Source organism: Tachypleus tridentatus, chromosome 13, assembly GCF_004210375.1.
Source record: "Tachypleus tridentatus isolate NWPU-2018 chromosome 13, ASM421037v1, whole genome shotgun sequence".
Lineage (NCBI taxonomy): Eukaryota > Metazoa > Arthropoda > Merostomata > Xiphosura > Limulidae > Tachypleus > Tachypleus tridentatus.
Window position 1 is genome coordinate 227346079 of NC_134837.1, and position 20985 is coordinate 227367063.

General features: G+C 31.7%; 1 protein-coding gene across 3 annotated transcripts in view; it reads right to left on the reverse strand.

Moving 5' to 3' along the window:
• LOC143238713 (beta-1,4-N-acetylgalactosaminyltransferase bre-4-like) overlaps positions 1-20985 on the reverse strand; it is a 52943-nt gene that overhangs the window by 24305 nt on the left and 7653 nt on the right. The window contains exons 1-2 of one of the 3 annotated variants that reach the window (XM_076479179.1): positions 11413-11448; positions 9516-9696 (exon numbers count right to left, since the gene is read on the reverse strand). The exons of the other annotated variants lie outside the window; for them this stretch is intronic. Of the exons in view, the coding sequence (XP_076335294.1) occupies positions 9516-9591 (76 nt within the window). The 5' untranslated portion in view covers positions 9592-9696; positions 11413-11448. Of the gene's footprint in view, positions 1-9515; positions 9697-11412; positions 11449-20985 lie in introns of those variants that run through there. 3 annotated transcript variants of the gene reach the window in all.

Sequence of the window (20985 nt, forward strand, 5' to 3'; positions counted from 1 at the left end):
AGTATGTGTAAAGAGAATATCAAATAAACACAATTTGTAGAATTATACAGTATAATGTCAACAAATTACTAGAAAATTATTTAAAGAAACTTCTGAATATTACAAATACAACTGTGTAAAATAACATCTTAAATATATATATAGCCTGATAAAATATCATGTAAATACTACAAACATAAATAATAAAATATCATGTAAATACTACAAACATAAATGATAAAATATCATGTAAATACTACAAACATAAATGATAAAATATCATGTAAATACTACAAACATAAATGATAAAATATCATGTAAATACTACAAACATAAATGATAAAATATCATGTAAATACTACAAACATAAATGATAAAATATGTAAATACTACAAACATAAATGAAAGAATATCATGTAAATACTACAAACATAAATGATAAAATATCATGTAAATACTACAAACATAAATAATAGAATATCATGCAAATACTACAAACATAAATGAATATCATAAATGATAGAATATCAATACTACAAACATAAATGATAGAATATCATGTAAATACTACACACATAAATGTTAGAATAACATGTAAATACTACAAACATAAATGAAAGAATATCATGTAAATACTACAAACATAAATGATAGAATATCATGCAAATACTACAAACATAAATGATAGAATATCATGTAAATACTACAAACATAAATGATAGAATATCATGTAAATACTACACACATAAATGATAAATATCATGTAAATACTACAAACATAAATGATAGAATATCATGTAAATACTACAAACATAAATGATAGAATATCATGTAAATACTACAAACATAAATGATAGAATATCATGTAAATACTACAAACATAAATGATAGAATATCATGTAAATACTACAAACATAAATGATAAAATATCATGTAAATACTACAAACATAAATGATAAAATATCATGTAAATACTACAAACATAAATGATAAAATATCATGTAAATACTACAAACATAAATGATAAAATATCATGTAAATACTACAAACATAAATGATAAAATATGTAAATACTACAAACATAAATGAAAGAATATCATGTAAATACTACAAACATAAATGATAAAATATCATGTAAATACTACAAACATAAATAATAGAATATCATGCAAATACTACAAACATAAATGATAGAATATCATGTAAATACTACAAACATAAATGATAGAATATCATGTAAATACTACAAACATAAATGAATATAGTAAATATCATGTAAATACTACACAAACATAAATGAAAGAATATCATGTAAATACTACAAACATAAATGATAGAATATCATGTAAATACTACAAACATAAATGATAGAATATCATGTAAATACTACAAACATAAATGATAGAATATCATGTAAATACTACAAACATAAATGATAGAATATCATGTAAATACTACACACATAAATGATAGAATATCATGTAAATACTACAAACATAAATGATAGAATATCATGTAAATACTACAAACATAAATGATAGAATATCATGTAAATACTACAAACATAAATGATAGAATATCATGTAAATACTACACACATAAATGATAATATCATGTAAATATAGAACATAAATGATAGAATATCATGTAAATACTACAAACGTAAATGAAAGAATATCATGTAAATACTACACACATAAATGATAGAATATCATGTAAATACTACACACATAAATGATAGAATAACATGTAAATACTACAAACATAAATGAAAGAATATCATGTAAATACTACAAACATAAATGAAAGAATATCATGTAAATGCTACAAACGTAAATGAAAGAATATCGTGCAAATACTACAAACATAAATGATAGAATATCATGTAAATACTACAAACATAAATGAAAGAATATCATGTAAATACTACAAACGTAAATGAAAGAATATCATGTAAATACTACAAACGTAAATGATATGATATCGTGTAAGTACTACAAACACAATGAATAGAATATCGTATGGACAGTACAAACATAAATGATAGGATATTGTCTGAATACTAAATACACAGATCTTTGCAATAACTTACATACATATATTCAAAAATAGGTTTTATCCAAACATTCAATTACATGTAACACCTTACGAATGCAACAAACTCGACTGTTTAAAAGAGCCCCTGAAAATTACTACATAAATACTCAGTGTAATGACTGGTATACCCGCACATGAATATGTAGATGACTTTTTAAATCTTAGGTACATTAGCGCCCAAGAAAAAACAAACACAATTAATATCTAGAATAGCGATTAGAAAACGTGCGTTACAGACAATTGTCTCTAAACTAGACAGACAGATATTCACGATAACGTATAAAAATTACCTACACATGTATTTAGAACAATGTTTTAAAATGTACCCATATCAGTATGCATATAATCATCCGGAAACAGAACACACAAGCACGTAAAGACGTTTTAGAATTTGCGTTAGAGGTGATAACATTTCTTCGATTAAAAAAATTAAATTTTTTTGTAAGTGATGCATAAAACATTTCTTCTGAAAAACAAAGAAACTCATATATCCAAACTACATGAAATCTCTTGTAGGTTTTGCAACACTACAGATAAGCTAATCTGGAACGTCTTCCCACCACAACAACTGTATAAGATTAGAGAAGGAAGCTTTATCTCGAGGTTAGCGCCAAGTTTATGTTCTTCGAAAGGCATAAGGTTCGCGCCGCAATGCCACTAAATAGCTTCACACTTTCAGTATATAATAGTATCTTGACCTATATACAATTGTATGAATAATAACCCATAATACGTTTAGAAAACATACACAAATACCTAAAAGAAAATGTGAAAAATACAAGCACCATACAATATATACTCGAATTTATAGAATATCGTCTGGATACTAAATACACAGATGTGTACATACGTGTGTTCAATAATATGTGCTAGTAATACATACTATATACACAAAAAAACGAGTGCTTTATAAAAGAAACTGTCACATTCTAATAACTACATCCAACTATTTGATTAAAGCAGTCGTTGAGTGGCCCTTGGTACTGTTGACTAGCTGTCATTCTCAAATCTATCAGTTCAATATAAAGAACGAAGGGTGCAGGTGTCCATTACGAGGCTTTTCGCGAAAATCCGCAAAACAAAAGTCTCAGCATAATGTTTTGTAATTTTAGAGTTTCTAGAAACTATTATTTATATCCTCTTTGTAACATATTTACCAATGTCTAATCAAATCAAAAGGCCTATTATATGAGAGAAAAATGAAAATAAATTGAACTACATTTTCTTTGTTTTCTAATCTTACTTTTTTAACACAGGTTGTACTACTGAACTGTAGTTCATCTTATCAGTTATCAAAACTTCTCTCGAATTCATAAATTATAAATTCTACTTATCAGCTCCTTTTACCTGCAATTATGATGTGACATATTTACCACTGTCTTATAAAACACAAAGCACGCGTTTGGCAATGAAAAAAACCCATTTGAAAAGTTTCAACAATCCTTAAACATGTTTAGTATTCAAAACGTACGAGAACAGCTTCATTATTTATCTACTCACGTGAAAAAAAAGTTTAACGACTTTTCTTGTATTATTTAATAACTTTATGACAAACTAAAGAAGAAATAATGTGACAGCTATAAAAAAACATTTCTTTAACCTTCTTTTTGTTCCAAACATAATTAATGTTTGTTCAAATGTACACACGAGTAGATGGATGTGCTTGTGTAATGGATAAGTGGGTGGAACTTTTCTTTTTTTCAATTTACTCTGGAATACAAAGAGTTCAATCTAGTCTTAAAGCCCTCAAGTTCGTTAGGTATGACACAAAGATGTACTGTATGTTTTCTGAACCATATAAACAACTACAAGGACATTAAACAAAGATTCAAAACACGTGTGTTAGAAAGTAATATAATTTTGAAAATATATTCATATATGTTTATATACGTAACAATAGTTAATTGTATAAGAATAAAACTCGGTATTAAAACTTGATATATGTGTTTTACTTTCCCCTAAGTATTATGAAACAGTTGCACTTCAGAACACAAATCTTTTACGTTTACCATTCTTATATTAAAATACTTTGAACATAAAATCAGATGCTATTAGAATTATTACTTGCAGTAAATATCGCAAAAAGTTTCCATGCCGTAATCACACACAATAAACATAATTTTCCTAATTCCTGGCGAAGACCTTATAAATGTTAATTAAAATATAACACAACTACTTATCCATGGAAACATTCAGTTATTATTAATAGCACACAATTTGTGGCTCATCAACAGAATTCAGTATTTAATCTCGTTGGTCGAGCATAATTTAACAGTTAGTGTTCCTGACTGCTATTTCGAGGATGAACGGTTCGCGTCAACTCACATTATTAGGTCAGAGTAGCTCAAGAATTTAAGATGAGCATTGTTAACTAGAAGTCTACTCTCTAGCCTGTGTAGACCGTGTGCAGCCTTGGATAACTACTCGTCAAAAACAAACATTAATCTCGTATTATAGATAACAAACAAAAATACCCGTCCTCATTGACTGGTGGTTGGTTGGTTGGTTGGATGGTTTGGTGTTTCATGGCGCAAAGCAACCAGACTATCTGCGCCCTCAGTGACAGAAAAAAGGTTAAATTAATAGACAAGCTTAAATTATTCAATCGATTGTTACACTTCTGGTTTCACTCAGTGCCAAAGCTCTGAATCACTCATACCGCCCACTGCGAAACGTAACTGTTGAGCATTTCAGACTCTCTGAGAGACACTGAACAATAATATATATACAGTCAATCTACATTTTTATTCTTTAAATTACGTCACATTTGACATATAAATATATTATGATTACTTCTTAACAAGTTAGTGTAGAATATCCTGCTTACAAAATCAAGTTAGTGTAGAATATCCTGCTTACAAAATAAAATTTGGCATCAACGTTATTAATGCATGTTCTCCCGTCATTTCAAAAGTGAATTTTGAGCTTTGTCTGCGCAAACGTGAGAAAAACAAATTCTCGGAGAGACATCATGGTTCGCAGTATGTGTAAAACTTGTGACTTCGAGTGGCGTATATATGAAACAAATATATTGAAACAAATCTTAAATGAATGAGTGTTAAGATGTATGTAAAATGAAATAACATTGTTTGTTTAAACACTACTTGTTTGTTAATCTATCTAATCCGACATCTGAGTGTTCACCCAATCACGATACTGTTCAACTTTACCATGAAATAAAAACCGCCAGATGAACTAGGAAATACTTTTATAGAATATACTACTTTGTAATGTTTGAATTTCTAGTTAGCTGCTTCTGATAAACGAATATATTCTAAACTTCAACTTTTTTTACTATTTTCATACAAGTTCGTCTGTATTAAATTATATATTACGAACGAAGTCATTTCAATAGTTTCAATAAATCATTGATGAGAAACAGACCCCCACACGTAGTGTTTGTAACAGAAGTACTTCAAAGAGTGTGTAAACTTGATTGTAACTCCTCGGATACACAAACAATCAATTAGCGAACAATATTTACTTGCTACCGTAACAAGTTCCTGAAAACTTAACATATTACTTGGATTAACGACATAACAAACAAAACCCGTCCATAACACGTCATTTAAGTTAAACTTAGCGATATATGTTAAGCAGTATAGTAATATAAATGCTTAGTATTCACTTAGGAGAAAATGTTAATAAAAGGATTAGTACGGGTACAGGTACAAAATAGTGGAAAGGCTACTCGTACATGAATAAAAGTTATCTAACAATCAATAAAAACGCTTTAAATTATTATTTAATAATTTCACACAATAATACGTAATGTATTATACATAAAAACCACAAATTATCTGCTGTGTAATACAGAATTATGAGTCATACTTGTCCTATGTACTGAATCTATCGAACTCCAGATTTTAGCGATGTGAATAAATTTACCGCTGTCGATCGAAGGACTGTAGGTAATACGAATAGCATGAACGTTTCAAATAATAACAATATATAAACACACAAAAAGTTAGAAACGACATCATGGCTAGAATTTGCCTCCTTTCCATTTCAGCTGACCAAGTCAGCCGACTACATATAATGGAAAAATAATAATAAAAAATTCTTAACAGCAACATATTTTTGTGGGGAATATGATATTGGAGCCCCGGTTTAATTATTGGAGTAAACATGCCAACCTTTCTGATCCAGTTCCGACGACTATGTAATATCATGTCTGTTTGCGTTCAGTTTCAATAAAACTACATAGCCTGGTTCCTTTTCTATTTGGATGTCAACATTAGATGTCAAGATTTCAGACACTAACGAAAACTGAGAGTTCTTCTAAAGTTTAGAGTGATAGAAAAACTTATTTCGTCACTCAAGTTTTCATACTTTTCATTGGAATCATCATCTGTTTTGAGACCCTAATGAATGCAGTACTTTCTAACTGTTACAGCTACAACTTTATAGGGTGTTTGGATATTGTACCAGCCGTTTTGGGGATATAAGTGGAAATTCTTAATAAAAGTATGTTTGTTTGTTTGAAGTTAAACACAACGCTACCCAATGGGCTATCTGTGTTCTACCCACCATGACTATCGAACCTAATATTTGGAGCTGTAAGTCCGCAGACATACCTCTGTGCCACTCGGGGGCCAATGAAAGTCAGTTTAGAAGCCTATCTGCTACACTATGCCTGTAATGCTACCATGGTCACGGGTTGCGAGTTAACATCATGCAAAATAAGGATTCATTGTTTCTTTAAGTAAAGTGGAACTTTCGACAAGACAGGTTTCCAGAAGAATTAAATTTGATTGGTTTGCTTTGAGCTGCTGTGTACAGAAAGATAGGGAGGGTAGACGTGTGGAACAGTTGAAAGAAATAGGTAAAATGAAAGCAACCGTGTTCCCAAACACATAAGCTTGCAGAATAGTTAACTGTCGTCCACAGATAAAAAAAGAACATGAAGTAAACATCAGTGATCACTGTCACCATGCGTACTGTCCAATCTTACTTGAGCCAGTTATTTGTTAAGAGCATATTGAAAATATTATAAGTTGAAAGGTATAAAAAAAGGAAAATAAAATAATTCAGTTAGTTCTATAATTACCATACTGACTAATTAGCTTTTGATAAGACCATAATTAATTCAGTTGAATATAAAGGCAGTGCTATCTAGGTAGTAAATCAGCATTGTAAAAGAAACTGTAACACACAACACATTTAAAGATTCGTATTAGAAGAGCCATACAAGACGTGGTTACGTTTGGGCAGGTAGCTAATTTAAAATGAAACATAACCAGTAATAACAATAGCAACATTTAGGGATAAGCTAACATTGTATATAGGAGTAAAATCAAATAACAATGAGAAGAAAATGGAATGAATGTCAGAAGTGGTGTTTAAAGAATGGCTAAGTTTAGGTAGAATAAATTAAAATTATAATACAGGAACTCAATATCGTATAAAAGTCTTTACCAACAAAACTTTAATTTAAATGATATCTATATGTCATTTATATATAAATATTCAAACACTATTTCAAATGTTATAACTAATAAGGTTTAACGATTTGTTATCAAGTATAAAGTTATAAAATGGGTTATCTGTGCTGTGCCCACTGCTTGTATCGAAACCCGATATTTAGAGTTATAAACTCTAAGACGTGCAGCTCAGCTACCAGTTGTAGTGTAGGATTTTATGAAACTCAAAATAATAAAAAATAGAACATTTCATTGCTTATGAAATACATAAAAATACCACTAATTCACTTATAATGAGCTCTCACAGCTAACAGACAATTTAAATGTGGATATAATTAACCCAGTTAGCAATGAAATTGCTTCAAAACTTTTATGGCAATTACTAACAAATGAAGTATTGCATATTAACTTTCGAAATCTAGTCTTATATACTTGATTAAACAAAGCTTATTGTAAGCTTAATAAATATGGAAAAGCCTTTAATGCATTCTTCTTATTGAAGAGTAGTGGATGATGCAGTACTCAACTTATTGAAGAGTAGTGGATGATACAGCACTCTACTTATTGAAGAGTAGTGGATTATACGGTATTCTACTTATTGAAGAGTAGTGGAAGTACTTATTGAAGTGTTAGGACATGATAGTATGTTGCTATTCTTTCCATTTTAGTGGTTAATTCTTCTGTGCCATTACAGAATGTAAATTTCAACAATATGGTAATGCTTCACTGGTCTCTGTTGACAATTGAATGAGCCAGGATGAGAATATTTATCATGCTTTAGAATTCCAGATGGTACGATGTAGTTATTTTATATGAAAAACACATACACATTACTTGTACCAAGGAGGTTTCATAAGGGTTTTGTTTGAATGAACACACAGTATATAACCCTATATATTAAATTTTATTGCCATGTCACAGCTAAAAAGCGTTGATAATTGTAAGTAGAGCAAAGACTTCGCATAAAAACATCACATGATGATCATTGGATTCTCCGACAAATCGCAACATAGTTAAAATGTTCCCTTAATACTGTCAAGTACACCCTAGATCGTAAGACAGAGACATAAACATGTGAAATAAGAAAGAAAGAAGCAAAACACCTAAATTCAATGATACTGATGTTAAATATCTTTGTTTATGCAGCCTTCGGGAAAGAAGGAAAATTGCCACTAATCTCAAGCATGAGAAAAACGACCATGTATCACATGAAAGAAAAGTGTTCAGATCTACAGTATCATGAAGATTCAATGAGAATGAATTATTTGGTTGTGTAGCAGTTTAAAAACCTATACTTTCATCTACAAGTATTATCAAGAGACTAAAAATGCAAAAACTGGACTGTTGATGATTGGAAAAGTGTGTTGTGGACGGATGAATCCAAGTTTTAAATATCTTGTTCAAAGCGTAGGTTGTATATCAGGCGCAAGAAAAGCAAAAGATAGTTACCTCAATGCATAGCACCTACCATGAAGCATGAGCGAGGCTTTGTGATGGTTTAGGAGTGCTGTTCTGCAAAATATATGGGATAATGGAACAGCAAGTGTACCAGCAGATACTGATTCGTCATAGTATACCCAGTAATTTACGAATTATTGGTAAAGTATTCTACTACCAAGAAGTTAATGACCCTAGACACTCATCCAACCTATGCAGAAATTTATTAGCTAATAAAGAAGCTGCTGGAATCGTTCAAATGATGCAATGGCCATCACAGAGCTCTGATCCCAACCCAACTGAATTCATCTTGGATTTGATAGATCAGAAACTTGTCAAATCAATATTTACTTCAAAAAAAAAAACTTTATGGGAATGTATTACAAACATTTGGAGTAAAATCCCAAAGGGCACTTTGATTAAATATGTTGCAACAATACCTGAAGGACTATCTACAGTTATTCAAACAAACGGGGGACACACAATATTAAGTGTTTGCTGAACTTAAGCACTTCCACTGAGTTTCTGTTGTACTAAATATGAAAAGATAAAAAGGATGATGTTTCACCTGTGATTTACCTTCCGTTGGTCTTTGAAAGCAGCCCAGAATATAAATTTGGCTTTTTTTCTGACACTTTTGCACAGTACTGTACATACTCTTCACAAAACAGTTTTTGTAAACTCAAACTTTTCACTGTTTCTTCACTTCAACTTTATTCAAGACTGAATATTTGCCCATTCTCCAGAGTATATTACTTTCCTGTAAAACAAAGATGCAGATATTTTCAACTTCATTAACAGTTTCTCGCTAGCTCAACTGTAACCTAAAGAGCCTATAACGCTACCTTTTAGTGGAAACAATGCAGATAGATCCACCCTTGCGCTGCTTATGAGAAGCTTGAATGCTCCACCAGCTTTACAAAAAAATGTTGTTGCTCTGTAAGATTAACGAGGCCTAACTAGATTTTTTTTGCTGTTATGACAGTTGGTTTTCCTACTATGATTTTTAAATATGTGCTGACAGTTGGTTTTTCTACTATGAATTTTAAATAGGTGCTGACAGTTGGTCTTCTATCATAATTTTTAAATAGGTACTGACAGGCATGATGAGAAACAAAAGTTTCTCTGACAAGCAGATTATAATACTTTAAAATGTTGCGGTTTAATGCTAAAAGATATTGTTTTTAATGCTTTGACAGCTATTGTTGTTTAAAACCTTAACTTTTAAAGTATTGCATTGTATACATCAACAATGTTTCAGAAAAACATCGTCCAGCCCAACTAAGAAATTCTGGTATTGACCGAAAGGCCTCTTGTGCAGGGAACTAGCTTACTTGAAGAAACTAAATGCCAAAAACTAGTAACAAAAACCAATAGGCCTAAATGTATTAATAAAAATTACTTTTTCTTACATTCATCTTATTTTACAGTTCAGATTCAAAATCAAATGCATGTAAGAGTAACATTTGAGATATATCCTTTGTTGTCAAGAGGTCTTTTTTTCAATAGCAGAAATATTCATCTGGGCTGGATCATTAGAGACAAAGTTGTTTTAAACTCTATTAATATATCCAAATTATGATGTTAAAAATTACACGTTAAATGACAAATATTTACTAAGTATTAGATGTTTAATAAACATTTTATGTCAAAATGACGAGCAGACTGTAATAGTAATCCTTGATACTTAAAAATATGAAATCCAAACTAGTAATGGGAAAAATATTGTGAATAACTTACTCCAAGTTAAATGATAAATAAATAAATGAAATATTAAACCATATTAAATTCTACGTATTGTTGTGCCTTACTAAGCCTAACGTGTTTTGATAATTATATACTAGATAGTTTCATTACGAAAAATATCTGTACTTTAATGACCGTTTAATGCTACCTGTAATTCACAATAATTTGCTTCTAATTTTAATCCCAGACAGCATTAAACGAAATATATGCCTAAAATGTTTAAATTAAGTACACAATACGGCCACTTTGAATTTGAAAATGTTCCTACTGTAAAATTAACAAATCTGATGTTAATACCTGTAAATTAAAATTTTTATTTGATTTATTTCATAATAGTCTACGAAACAATATATAGTAACCTTCCTCAGGCTGAGATCTGTTTCAAGACTAATGCAACAGTGACTGAGATATATATTAAATTCGTTCTTTTTATATGTAAACCTCTGATGTATTTACTTTTATTTTTCACAATTAATTAAAGAAAATTACCTATGATACACTAGGACAAGATTAAAATATAATTAAAGAAATGATCGAGTGAAAGATAAAATAGCAAAGATTCTGCTGGTTATATTTATATGGCAGCTAAATCGTTGAATACAATAAAGAGAACTAATCAACAGCAATAACAAACACTAATGTAATAACAGAAACACAAACTAAAAAAAGACAATTATATGAAAAAGGAAATAAGAGGTAAATTAAAAAAAGATATTTAAAAATGGAAGACCTCGTTCCCAGACTAACTTGCTTCTTACGCCACTGAAAAGGATCATGGAATCATTCAAAGAAGCAATCACGCCATACAACGTTAAAAGTGCAAAACATAAAACAGCAAACATACTAAAGAAAGGAACAAAATATTAAAACTTTTACAATATTTTGTTGTTGCAAATGTAGAAAAAAAAACGTTGCTTTAATAAAAATAGATGTGATATGAAAGAAGAAAATATAACGAAATGAAAAATAGTGAAAGAATATAATTAAAGCCAATCTGGTGTATTACGTTACGTTTTGCACAAAATGACTGTTTGTTTTTCAATTTCGCGCAAAGCTACTCGAGGGTTATCTGCGCTAGCCGTCCCTAATTTAGCAGTGTAAGACTAGAGGGAGGGCAGCTAATCATCACCACCCACCGCCAACTCTTTTACCAACGAATAGTGGGATTGACCGTAACATTATAACGCCCCCACGGCTGGGAAGGCGAACATGTTTGGTGCGACCGGGATTCGAAGTCGCGACCCTCGGATTACGAGTCGAACGCCTTAATACGCTTGGCTATGCCGGACCCGGAACAAAATGATAAAACTAAAATACTCGAAGACTTTCATAATTGCATATTCATGTAATGATCCGATCTTGTAAACAAGTAGATACATAAAATTTTGCTTATCAAAACTGTTATTTTTCAATAAAGTTTAAAATGGGATTTAATCTAGTCGTCTTGTGCAATAAACAAATATTTGAATTCTTGAGCAAGAAAAATATATATGTAAAAAACGGCTGGTTTGGGTTGAGAAAATTTTTATGTAGAGGAGCGAACAACGTTTCGATCTTCTTCGGTCATCTTCAGGTTCACGATGACCAAAGAAGATCGAAACGTTGTTCGCTCCTCTACATAAAAATTTTCTCAACCCAAACCAGCCGTTTTTTACATATATATTTTTCTCTACAAGTGGGTTTTCTCGTCATCATTGATTGGGCAAGAAAACAGATATAAATAGCCGAACAAATATACCCTCGGAGACTGAAATGAAGGAATGTGGGAAACGAGTCAAGGATATTTTCCGTCAGCTTGACGACTATCCACTGTCGATCGTGGACATCCTGGTGTGGACTTCATAATAACTGTGTGTTATTACTGAAAAACTAAACATGCGAACAAAAATTTATTCCGTTTTTTTACAAAGATTGGGTATACTGGATATGCTTAGGTAAAACTGTTTAGACTATGAAGTTTTAAATTGATTGGTAGTATTTATACGTATATAATTAAAAAAAACACTGTGTGCATGATCCTACGACCTAAACGTTCCTACTTCGTTCATGACGAGTAACGAACGAGCCATCTTCTACAAAAATTCTAATAAGAGGGTTTCTTACACAATCTGAAAAAGTAGTAAAACCTGATAGGCTTAAATATTATATAAGCATCCTCCACCCCTCGGTGGCTTGAAGTAAAATGTATTCTCAAGACAACTGATATGGGTATTAAAACTTAAATTAAAATAAAGTACAGATCAACGTTTGCAAACCCTCTTTATTAATCTGAAGGTGACCTAAGAAGGTCAAAACGTTGTTTTACACTTTATTTTAATTAAAGTTTTAATACCCATACCAGTTGTCTTGAGAATACAATCTGCGGGTGTATATTATTACTTGCGGCGGACAAAGTGCGGATAGCTTTGTGCTTAATAGCAAACAAACAAAACATTTTATTTCAAGATATTATGCGGGCAACTGCACTAACCGAAACGATGCTTCATACAAGGTAACTCAGACGATGGTTGTACGACGTTTCGTTTACGTGCTTGATATCATTACCAGTTCAACTTCTCTGGTTTGTTGTTTGAGGTATTTTATTCTTTAACCTACACGAATAGAAACCCTACCTTTATATTTGTATATTTCAAACGTACTAAGAACAATGAGTAAAGCCACCCCAGCCACTCCATTACCCCCACATACACAAAAAACATTAATTATGGTAATGTACATATCATTATTTTTTCATAGCATGCAAGTTATATCATTCTACTTTAAGTCAGACAAAGAATTACTTTGTTAAATAAAACCACACTTGTAAAGTTATTAGTGTAAGAATAAAAATTATGCCTTAAACGTGTTGAAAGTTTGTTTTTACTGCTGTTTTCTGGTTGTTTATTCATCATTTTTCACTGCAAAACAGCATCTACATAACTTAAAAATTTGAATCAGTATTCACTGGGTGAAACATCTCGTGTATTTCGTCTTTAACATTTGACCCTCGCTGTCAGAAGTATTTTCACGATTACAAGGTCCAAATCAAGGTTCGATTCCAGGTGGTGGTCGGACTTTCGATAGCTCGTTATGTAGCTTTACACGAAGCAAACAAAATTTTTACATTTATATAATATTTCTCTTTGGGTAGACAAATGCTATATAATTTAATAAAGTGGATTTACCCCTACATTGACAGAATCTTTCAAACATCGCAACTTTTGTACAAATTAGTAATATGTCACTCCTGCCACATGGATATCAGCTCTAGTAATTTAGAAATGTGTAATTTATTTTATTAGAAAATCTATAAACTGTTGAAATTTTAATACCTCATCGTATAGGCGTAAACACATTTATTTCAAGATCAAATCTTTAAAAGCCAGTTTATACGGTTCAAAAGTATCATTAGATTTTGTACTTGCCAGTCAATTAAGTGAAATTTGAGACGTACAATTTTCGAGATGCTGCAGCTTAGTTGACGAAAATATGTCCTTCAAACATTTTTGAAATATTACTACATTACAGAAGAAAGATCACTAAGGAACTTTCTTTTAATTAAAAACGTAAATCGCCATATTTTAACCAAAAATGAAAAAAAAAAATCTGACCTTCATGAGACCTTTAACATAACACAAGTATTTACAAATTGAATCTTATGAAGTGGAAGATAAGACACAGTTCAATCAATTAAAACATTTACAAAGCAAAAAGAGACACGCGTTTTCAATTCTTCCTGGTTTCAATTTTGCTTCATTGCATGAAACAAATACAGAGAAACCCAGTAATATCTGAAGTGAAGAACCTTATAATAAAGGATATTCGTTATTACTATTTTAAGAATTTTTAATATATATATAGGTTCGATCACCTGTTTGTATATATTTGTTTGAGTTTTGTTATAATCGATTACATTTTTCACTTGAAATTTTCAGCAAAACCAAATCTGCTATATTCTGTTAATGAGCAATTTCGCTGCTGTATTTTTATTTTTACTTTTTAAACCATGTTATTTTAGCGAATAATTTTGTCTTTGATAGTTGGTTAGAAATACATACATTTGCAGTATATATCTAGGAATGGAAATTATTAAGTCAGGATAAGGATTACTAAATTAGCCAACGAAAGTGCGTCAGACATCAATAATTCCACACCTAGCTAGAAATAAATAACGTAAAACAATACATTCACTTTTATCATATCTTATTTATTTTATTAAATCGAGAGATAATTACCAATTGAACAGTTGTTTCAAATAACGGCAGCGTAAATATATATCACTTGAAGAATCAGCAGATTCGATCGAAGAGAATTGCACATATAAACATCACGTGACGAAAAATTAAACGTGTTATCACCTCGCAGTGAAATTTTTATTCCTCATGTTAGACATTTTTTGAGTTTATCTTTGAATATATTTTCTGGATTCTCAAAGTAAAACCCCGTCTCACGGTTAAAAATGAAAATAAAAAACACTACCAAAACAATCATTGTATGATTGTTACATCTTTTATGATTACTTTCAGTTATAGCTCCCTTTATTTTAATCCCTTTAGGTAGCTCAGCCCCGAGAGACATAGCGATATGTCTGAGGACTTACAACGCTAGAATCCAGGTTTTAATATTCATGGTGGGCAGAGCACAGATAACACATTGTGTTGCTTTGTGCTTAACTTCAAACAAAGAAACATGTAGCCTAAAGATAAACCTAACAACTTATGATGCTAACAATTAAGATTTGACTTTTGTGCAGCTACGTGCATAAAACAAAAACTTTCAATTAACACTAGCATCTAAACTTCACTCAAAGCAACTCGAGGGTTACTGCACTAGCCATTCCAAATTTAGAAGTTATACACGAGAAGAAAAGCAGCTAGTCAAGATCATCCACTTCTAACACTTTGACTACTGTTTACGAACGAAAAACAAGATTACTGAACAGGTTACAATACCCCACAGTTGTAAGGGAAAGCATGTTCAATACAGAGATTAATCTTTGCGACCCCCAGATTGCGAGTTAAGTGCCTTAACCACCAGGTCATGTCAGGCTACCCTTTCAATAAAGATTTAACAAACGTTTGACAAAACATCGTCTTTTAAACAGAAAACCCTGATAAAAGAACTTAAAACCAAAAACATAGTCTTATCTAAGCCACAGCCGGTTTCATTATTGTGGAAACTGAAACATCAAGTTCGGTTTGATTTCTTTTGAATTTCGCAAAAAAATACAAAAAGAATATCTGCTCTAGCCGTCACCAATTTAGTAGTGATAGACCGGAGAGATAGCAACACCATCCACCTCTAATTCATGAGCTACTCTTTTATCAACGAATAGTAGAATTATCCATCATGTTACTACACCTCCGCGGCTGAAAGTACAAGCATATTAAGTAATGGAGATTCGAACCTGTGATCTTCAAATTGCGAGTTTAGCACCTTAATCATTAGGACATTCAAGGTAATATTAAGCTTAGCAGATAACTTGTACTTATCACACCCTATTGTTCGCTTCTGTACTAATCTAATTATATTTTTATTTCATTTTTATAGTTTTTTTTAATTTTATTCTAAGTATGTTGGGCGTCATTTCATCGTAACATTTGATAGATAATATTTTATTAGTAAGCGAAGTGTTATTAGTTATCATATAGGCGAGGCTTTTCAAGAACGGATACTTCTATTTAATCCTATAATTACTAATGTAGTCCTGACCAATTGCGTGACTTTGTTGGTTACACGGTCTATGTTAATATATAAGTCATACGATAAAATTTAGAGAAAAAAAATAATAAATACAAGGCTTTTTTCATCGTTTCATTCCAGCCCAAGAGCTGGCGGCCCATTAAGGGGTTGTGCCCTCTTTTGTCCAAGAAAAAACAGTCCTTTCGATTTGTTCTTTTCCAGGGTTTCTGATAAAAGATGAAATTTCCCGAAACCGGTGTTACGCAATGACAAGTACTAAGTCGAATTATCAGTTGGGCTTCACATTTATTTTCTAGTGTTTTAAACAGCTTGTTTCAATGAATAATTCACAATAATTAACTGGTAGCATTAATACTTCATATTTGCGGATGCCAAAAAGTGAACGTGGAGGAAAATAATATCTCGTGCTTTAAACTGCCGTATCACTAACGGTTTCGCATGTGAACTCTGCTTGATTTAGTGACTCTCGCTTTCGAAATAATAAGTTGAGCGCACGAAATAATAGTTTTTCACTCTTTATTCCCTCCCTTCACTTATTAAACATAGGATGCGGTCGTGAGTAAAAGGCATTTCAAAGCACAAGAACTGACAGTGTACATGTTGTTATTGTTCGCATCTTTTATGAATATAACACCTGTATTCAGAAACTACGCGACGCCACGTGTGAGTGCTGATATAAGCCGTACAGAATACAATTCGTTGCTTTATCAGAGTTTATCTTCAAATAAATAAATATATGCATTAAATTCACGCTTCATAGTTTTATTTTCCTTGTCCTCTATTTGTTTAAGTTTCCCATCTTCAATACATAAGGAATGCGATACAAAGTCTATTATTTATTTTTCGAGCAGTTTTGTAATATGAATAGCATCTCAACCACCAGTATATCTCTCGTTTTCAAACCGGCTTGATAAACTCTGATATTGGGAAAACGGCTTCGTTGGCACTTGATATAATAGATATAACGCAGTTAACATATTGTAAATTCAGCCTTACTTTCAATCACAAGTTCTTAGAATTACTAAACCAGACTCTTATGATATGTGATTGGTTGAAGAAAACAAACATAGCTAAACGGTTTCACAATAATATTGAGATTGCATCATACAGATATTTATATCTGTACATCGTACAGACAGATAAACTGTTTCAAAAGAATACTCGAAAAACACCATACAAAAAGTTAAATGGTTTCAGGATAATATTGAGTTCACACCATAAAATAATTATTATTCTCCAACTGATAATGTGTCTTCTACCTGACAAAACTTCTGACGTACAGTTCGAGTTTTTATTCAGTAATATAAAAGCATACGCGCAAAATGGTTTCATCTTTAGGTCAAATACTGCTTTCTTAATTAATCATGCAGTTCAAAGTGATTCAGTCTCAACCATAGGTGTACGTATTACTGAAACGCGGGTATTGAAAATTTATATATATTAAAACTATGACTGACGAAGATGTTACTTTAACTAAAATACGTACGGGAATTTTCATACTTTCTCTTCTATGACGTCGAAAAAATGTTCCCATTATTTAAAGGAGCACAGCACTGTACATCTGGTAGTTATTCAAAAAACATCTGGAAACTGAAGAAGATGTAACATCTTATCAAGACTAAAGGTCCAGAAGAACATATAAAGGGGAAATAATCTAACCTGTGTGAAGAACAGTGAAAATTTAAAAATGTTAATGAAACGAAAAAAGACACTGATGAAGAACAAAAATCATAACTCCAACTTGAGTAACAAAAGTTATCAATATCATAAGATAGTGTAATATCACACCAAGGTCAAGACATTAAAAATAAGAAAGCAAAACGTAACTCCTAGTTGGGCTATAGAAAATACAGAAATTGTAAGACACTGTAACATCATATTCAGCCAAGACTAAGACGATAACAAAAGGGGCCGTAATTGCTACTTCATCCATAAAAGTTGAAGACGTTATGCGGCACTATAACATAATATTCAGGCTAGGATACAAGGAATAGTATAAGAACCTCAACTTCTACTTGGGTTATGGAAAATACAGTAATCAAAATCCACTGTAACATCATAACCAGACTAGGAAACAAATAATCAGAGGATGAAGTCACTACCTTCAATATATCTGGTAAATCGACCAGAGATATTGTTGAACAGTAACACAAAAATTCCTAGCTACTACTTGGATTATAAAGAAGATACAGAAATCACCAAAAACTGTAACAACATATTCAGACAAGGACACACAGAAGAAAGGGTAACTCTTTCTTGAATTACAGAATGTATAAAAATCTCAAGACAAACTGAGAGAAGGACAAGAACAACACATAATCTGAAAAAGACGCTGTGAATGTCAAGAGAAACTTTAATTCCTACTTCAGGTGTAGACAATAAAGAAATAATAAGACACTAATATCATAGCCAACTACAAACCAAAGAATAACAGATGGAGCTGTATCTCCTACTTGGGTTGTAGAAATATCAAAACACTTTTATATCTTACTCAGATTAGGATTATAAGAAAAAGAGCAAACACCATTTATTCTATCTCGGTTACTGAAGTTACAAAAAACATAAGACACTGTAACATAATACCGTAGGTAAAACTCATAAAATAACAGATGAAACTGTAGCTCTTACTTATTTTACAGATGATACAGAAATCACAAGACGACGCAATATCATAACAAGACAAAGAAACGAAGAGAAATACAAAAAAATATAACTCCTATGTGCACTACAGGAGGTACATAAATTACAACACATTGTAACATGATACCCAGACTATTACATAAAGAAGAGCAAAAAGTGTAACACCCACTTGAATTATTGAAAATACCGGAAAAAAAACATATCCCGATTAACACATACATAACAAAAAGAGAAAGCATATTTCTTACTTCAGTTAAAAAAAATACAGAAATCAGGAAACGCTGTAAAATAATACACAGACTAGGACACAGAGACTAATATAAGAACTGAAGCTTCTAATTGGGTTTTGAAGATAAAGAACTGACAAGTATCTGAAATATCATATTAAGACTACAACAAAAGGAATAGCTTTACACACCGTAACTCCTAACTCTTACATTACACTGATGAAACATTATACGAGGTCAGAACACAAAGAATAGAAAACATCTATAACTTCTACTTAGGCTAAGAAGGTACATAAACCAGAAGACCCTGTAACATCATGTCAAGACAAATGACACAAAGAGTAACATAAGAAACCGCAACTCCAAATTAGCTTACCTCTAGAGGATACAGAAATTACAGAACACTTCAGTATCATAAAAAGAGTAAAACTACAAGATTATCAGAAGATACCGTAATTCTTACCCGAGTTGTAGAAGCTATAAAGTACAAAACACTATAACACTATACCAAAAATAGAAAACAAAGAATAGCATAAAAACATAACTCGTCTTTGGATCATAGGATATCCAAAACTCACAAAACTCTCTAACATCATTCATGTACTTGGAAACAAAGAATATCATAGAACCTATGCGCGCAATGTCATACATGCATATTCTACCGGCAAGCCAAAACTGCCATTTTGGACGTAGCAGAGAAACAAACTAACAATTATGACGTAGTTGCTGGTATTTTAATTTGGTATTAAGTAACAATTAACTGTATGACAGCTAGTTGTACAAGCAACCAGACAAAGAATCCGGAGTTACAGAAGACGTTTCCAAAAGAACCGTAATGTAGAGTTAAAGGGACAGCAGCAGTAAAACGTGTAGACCAGAACAGCATTGACAAAACTGATAGATATATTACGTCGCTCCCACCTTATATCTGGTTAACACTACTTGTATATACAATATATCCTGCAACAATTATATTGGACAAATCTTGATAAAATCTGTAGCTTGTAAATGTTTGATGTATCCCATAATGTAAATACAATGAAACAGGCCCGTACAAGTAGTGATAGGTGGAAAGGTTCAGTGGAAAATAATAACGTTTTATCAAAAATGTGGCTTGTCAAGATAAGTGGTCTTAAAATCCAGGGATTATTTGTGAAAAATATATGGTAATGTGCAATGAAGAAAGTGGTCTTACAAAACACCAGAACTTAAAATGCAATACAGTAAGATGTAGTATGTCTAAATTATAAATTTACCACTGACAACATAAACAATAGGCCTGCCTAGTCACTAAGTTTGTTTGTTTGTTTGGGAATTTCGCACAAAGCTACTCGAGGGCTATCTGTGCTAGCCGTCCCTAATTTAGCAGTGTAAGACTAAGGCAGCAGTCATAGGCTACTCTTTTACCAACGAATAGTGGGATTGACCGTCACATTATACCCCACGGCTGGGAGGGCGAGCATGTTTAGCGCGACTCGGGCGCGAACCCGCGACCCTATTAGAACTAGGCCACTAGTCACTAAGAACAACTTCGACTTACCCTCGAGTAAGATATGTAAATGGACGTCTTACACACTTTCCAGTCTGACATTGCGTTCCCAACCGGCCACGAAATACTCGTAAACATTCAAGGTTTTTATTGGCCTTGAATTTATTTCTAGTGTAATAAATATATTGTCAGTACCAAATAACTTACAGTATCTATATTCACAACTTATGGTTTGTATGCTTAGTTCGGGTAATCCATTTGCAAT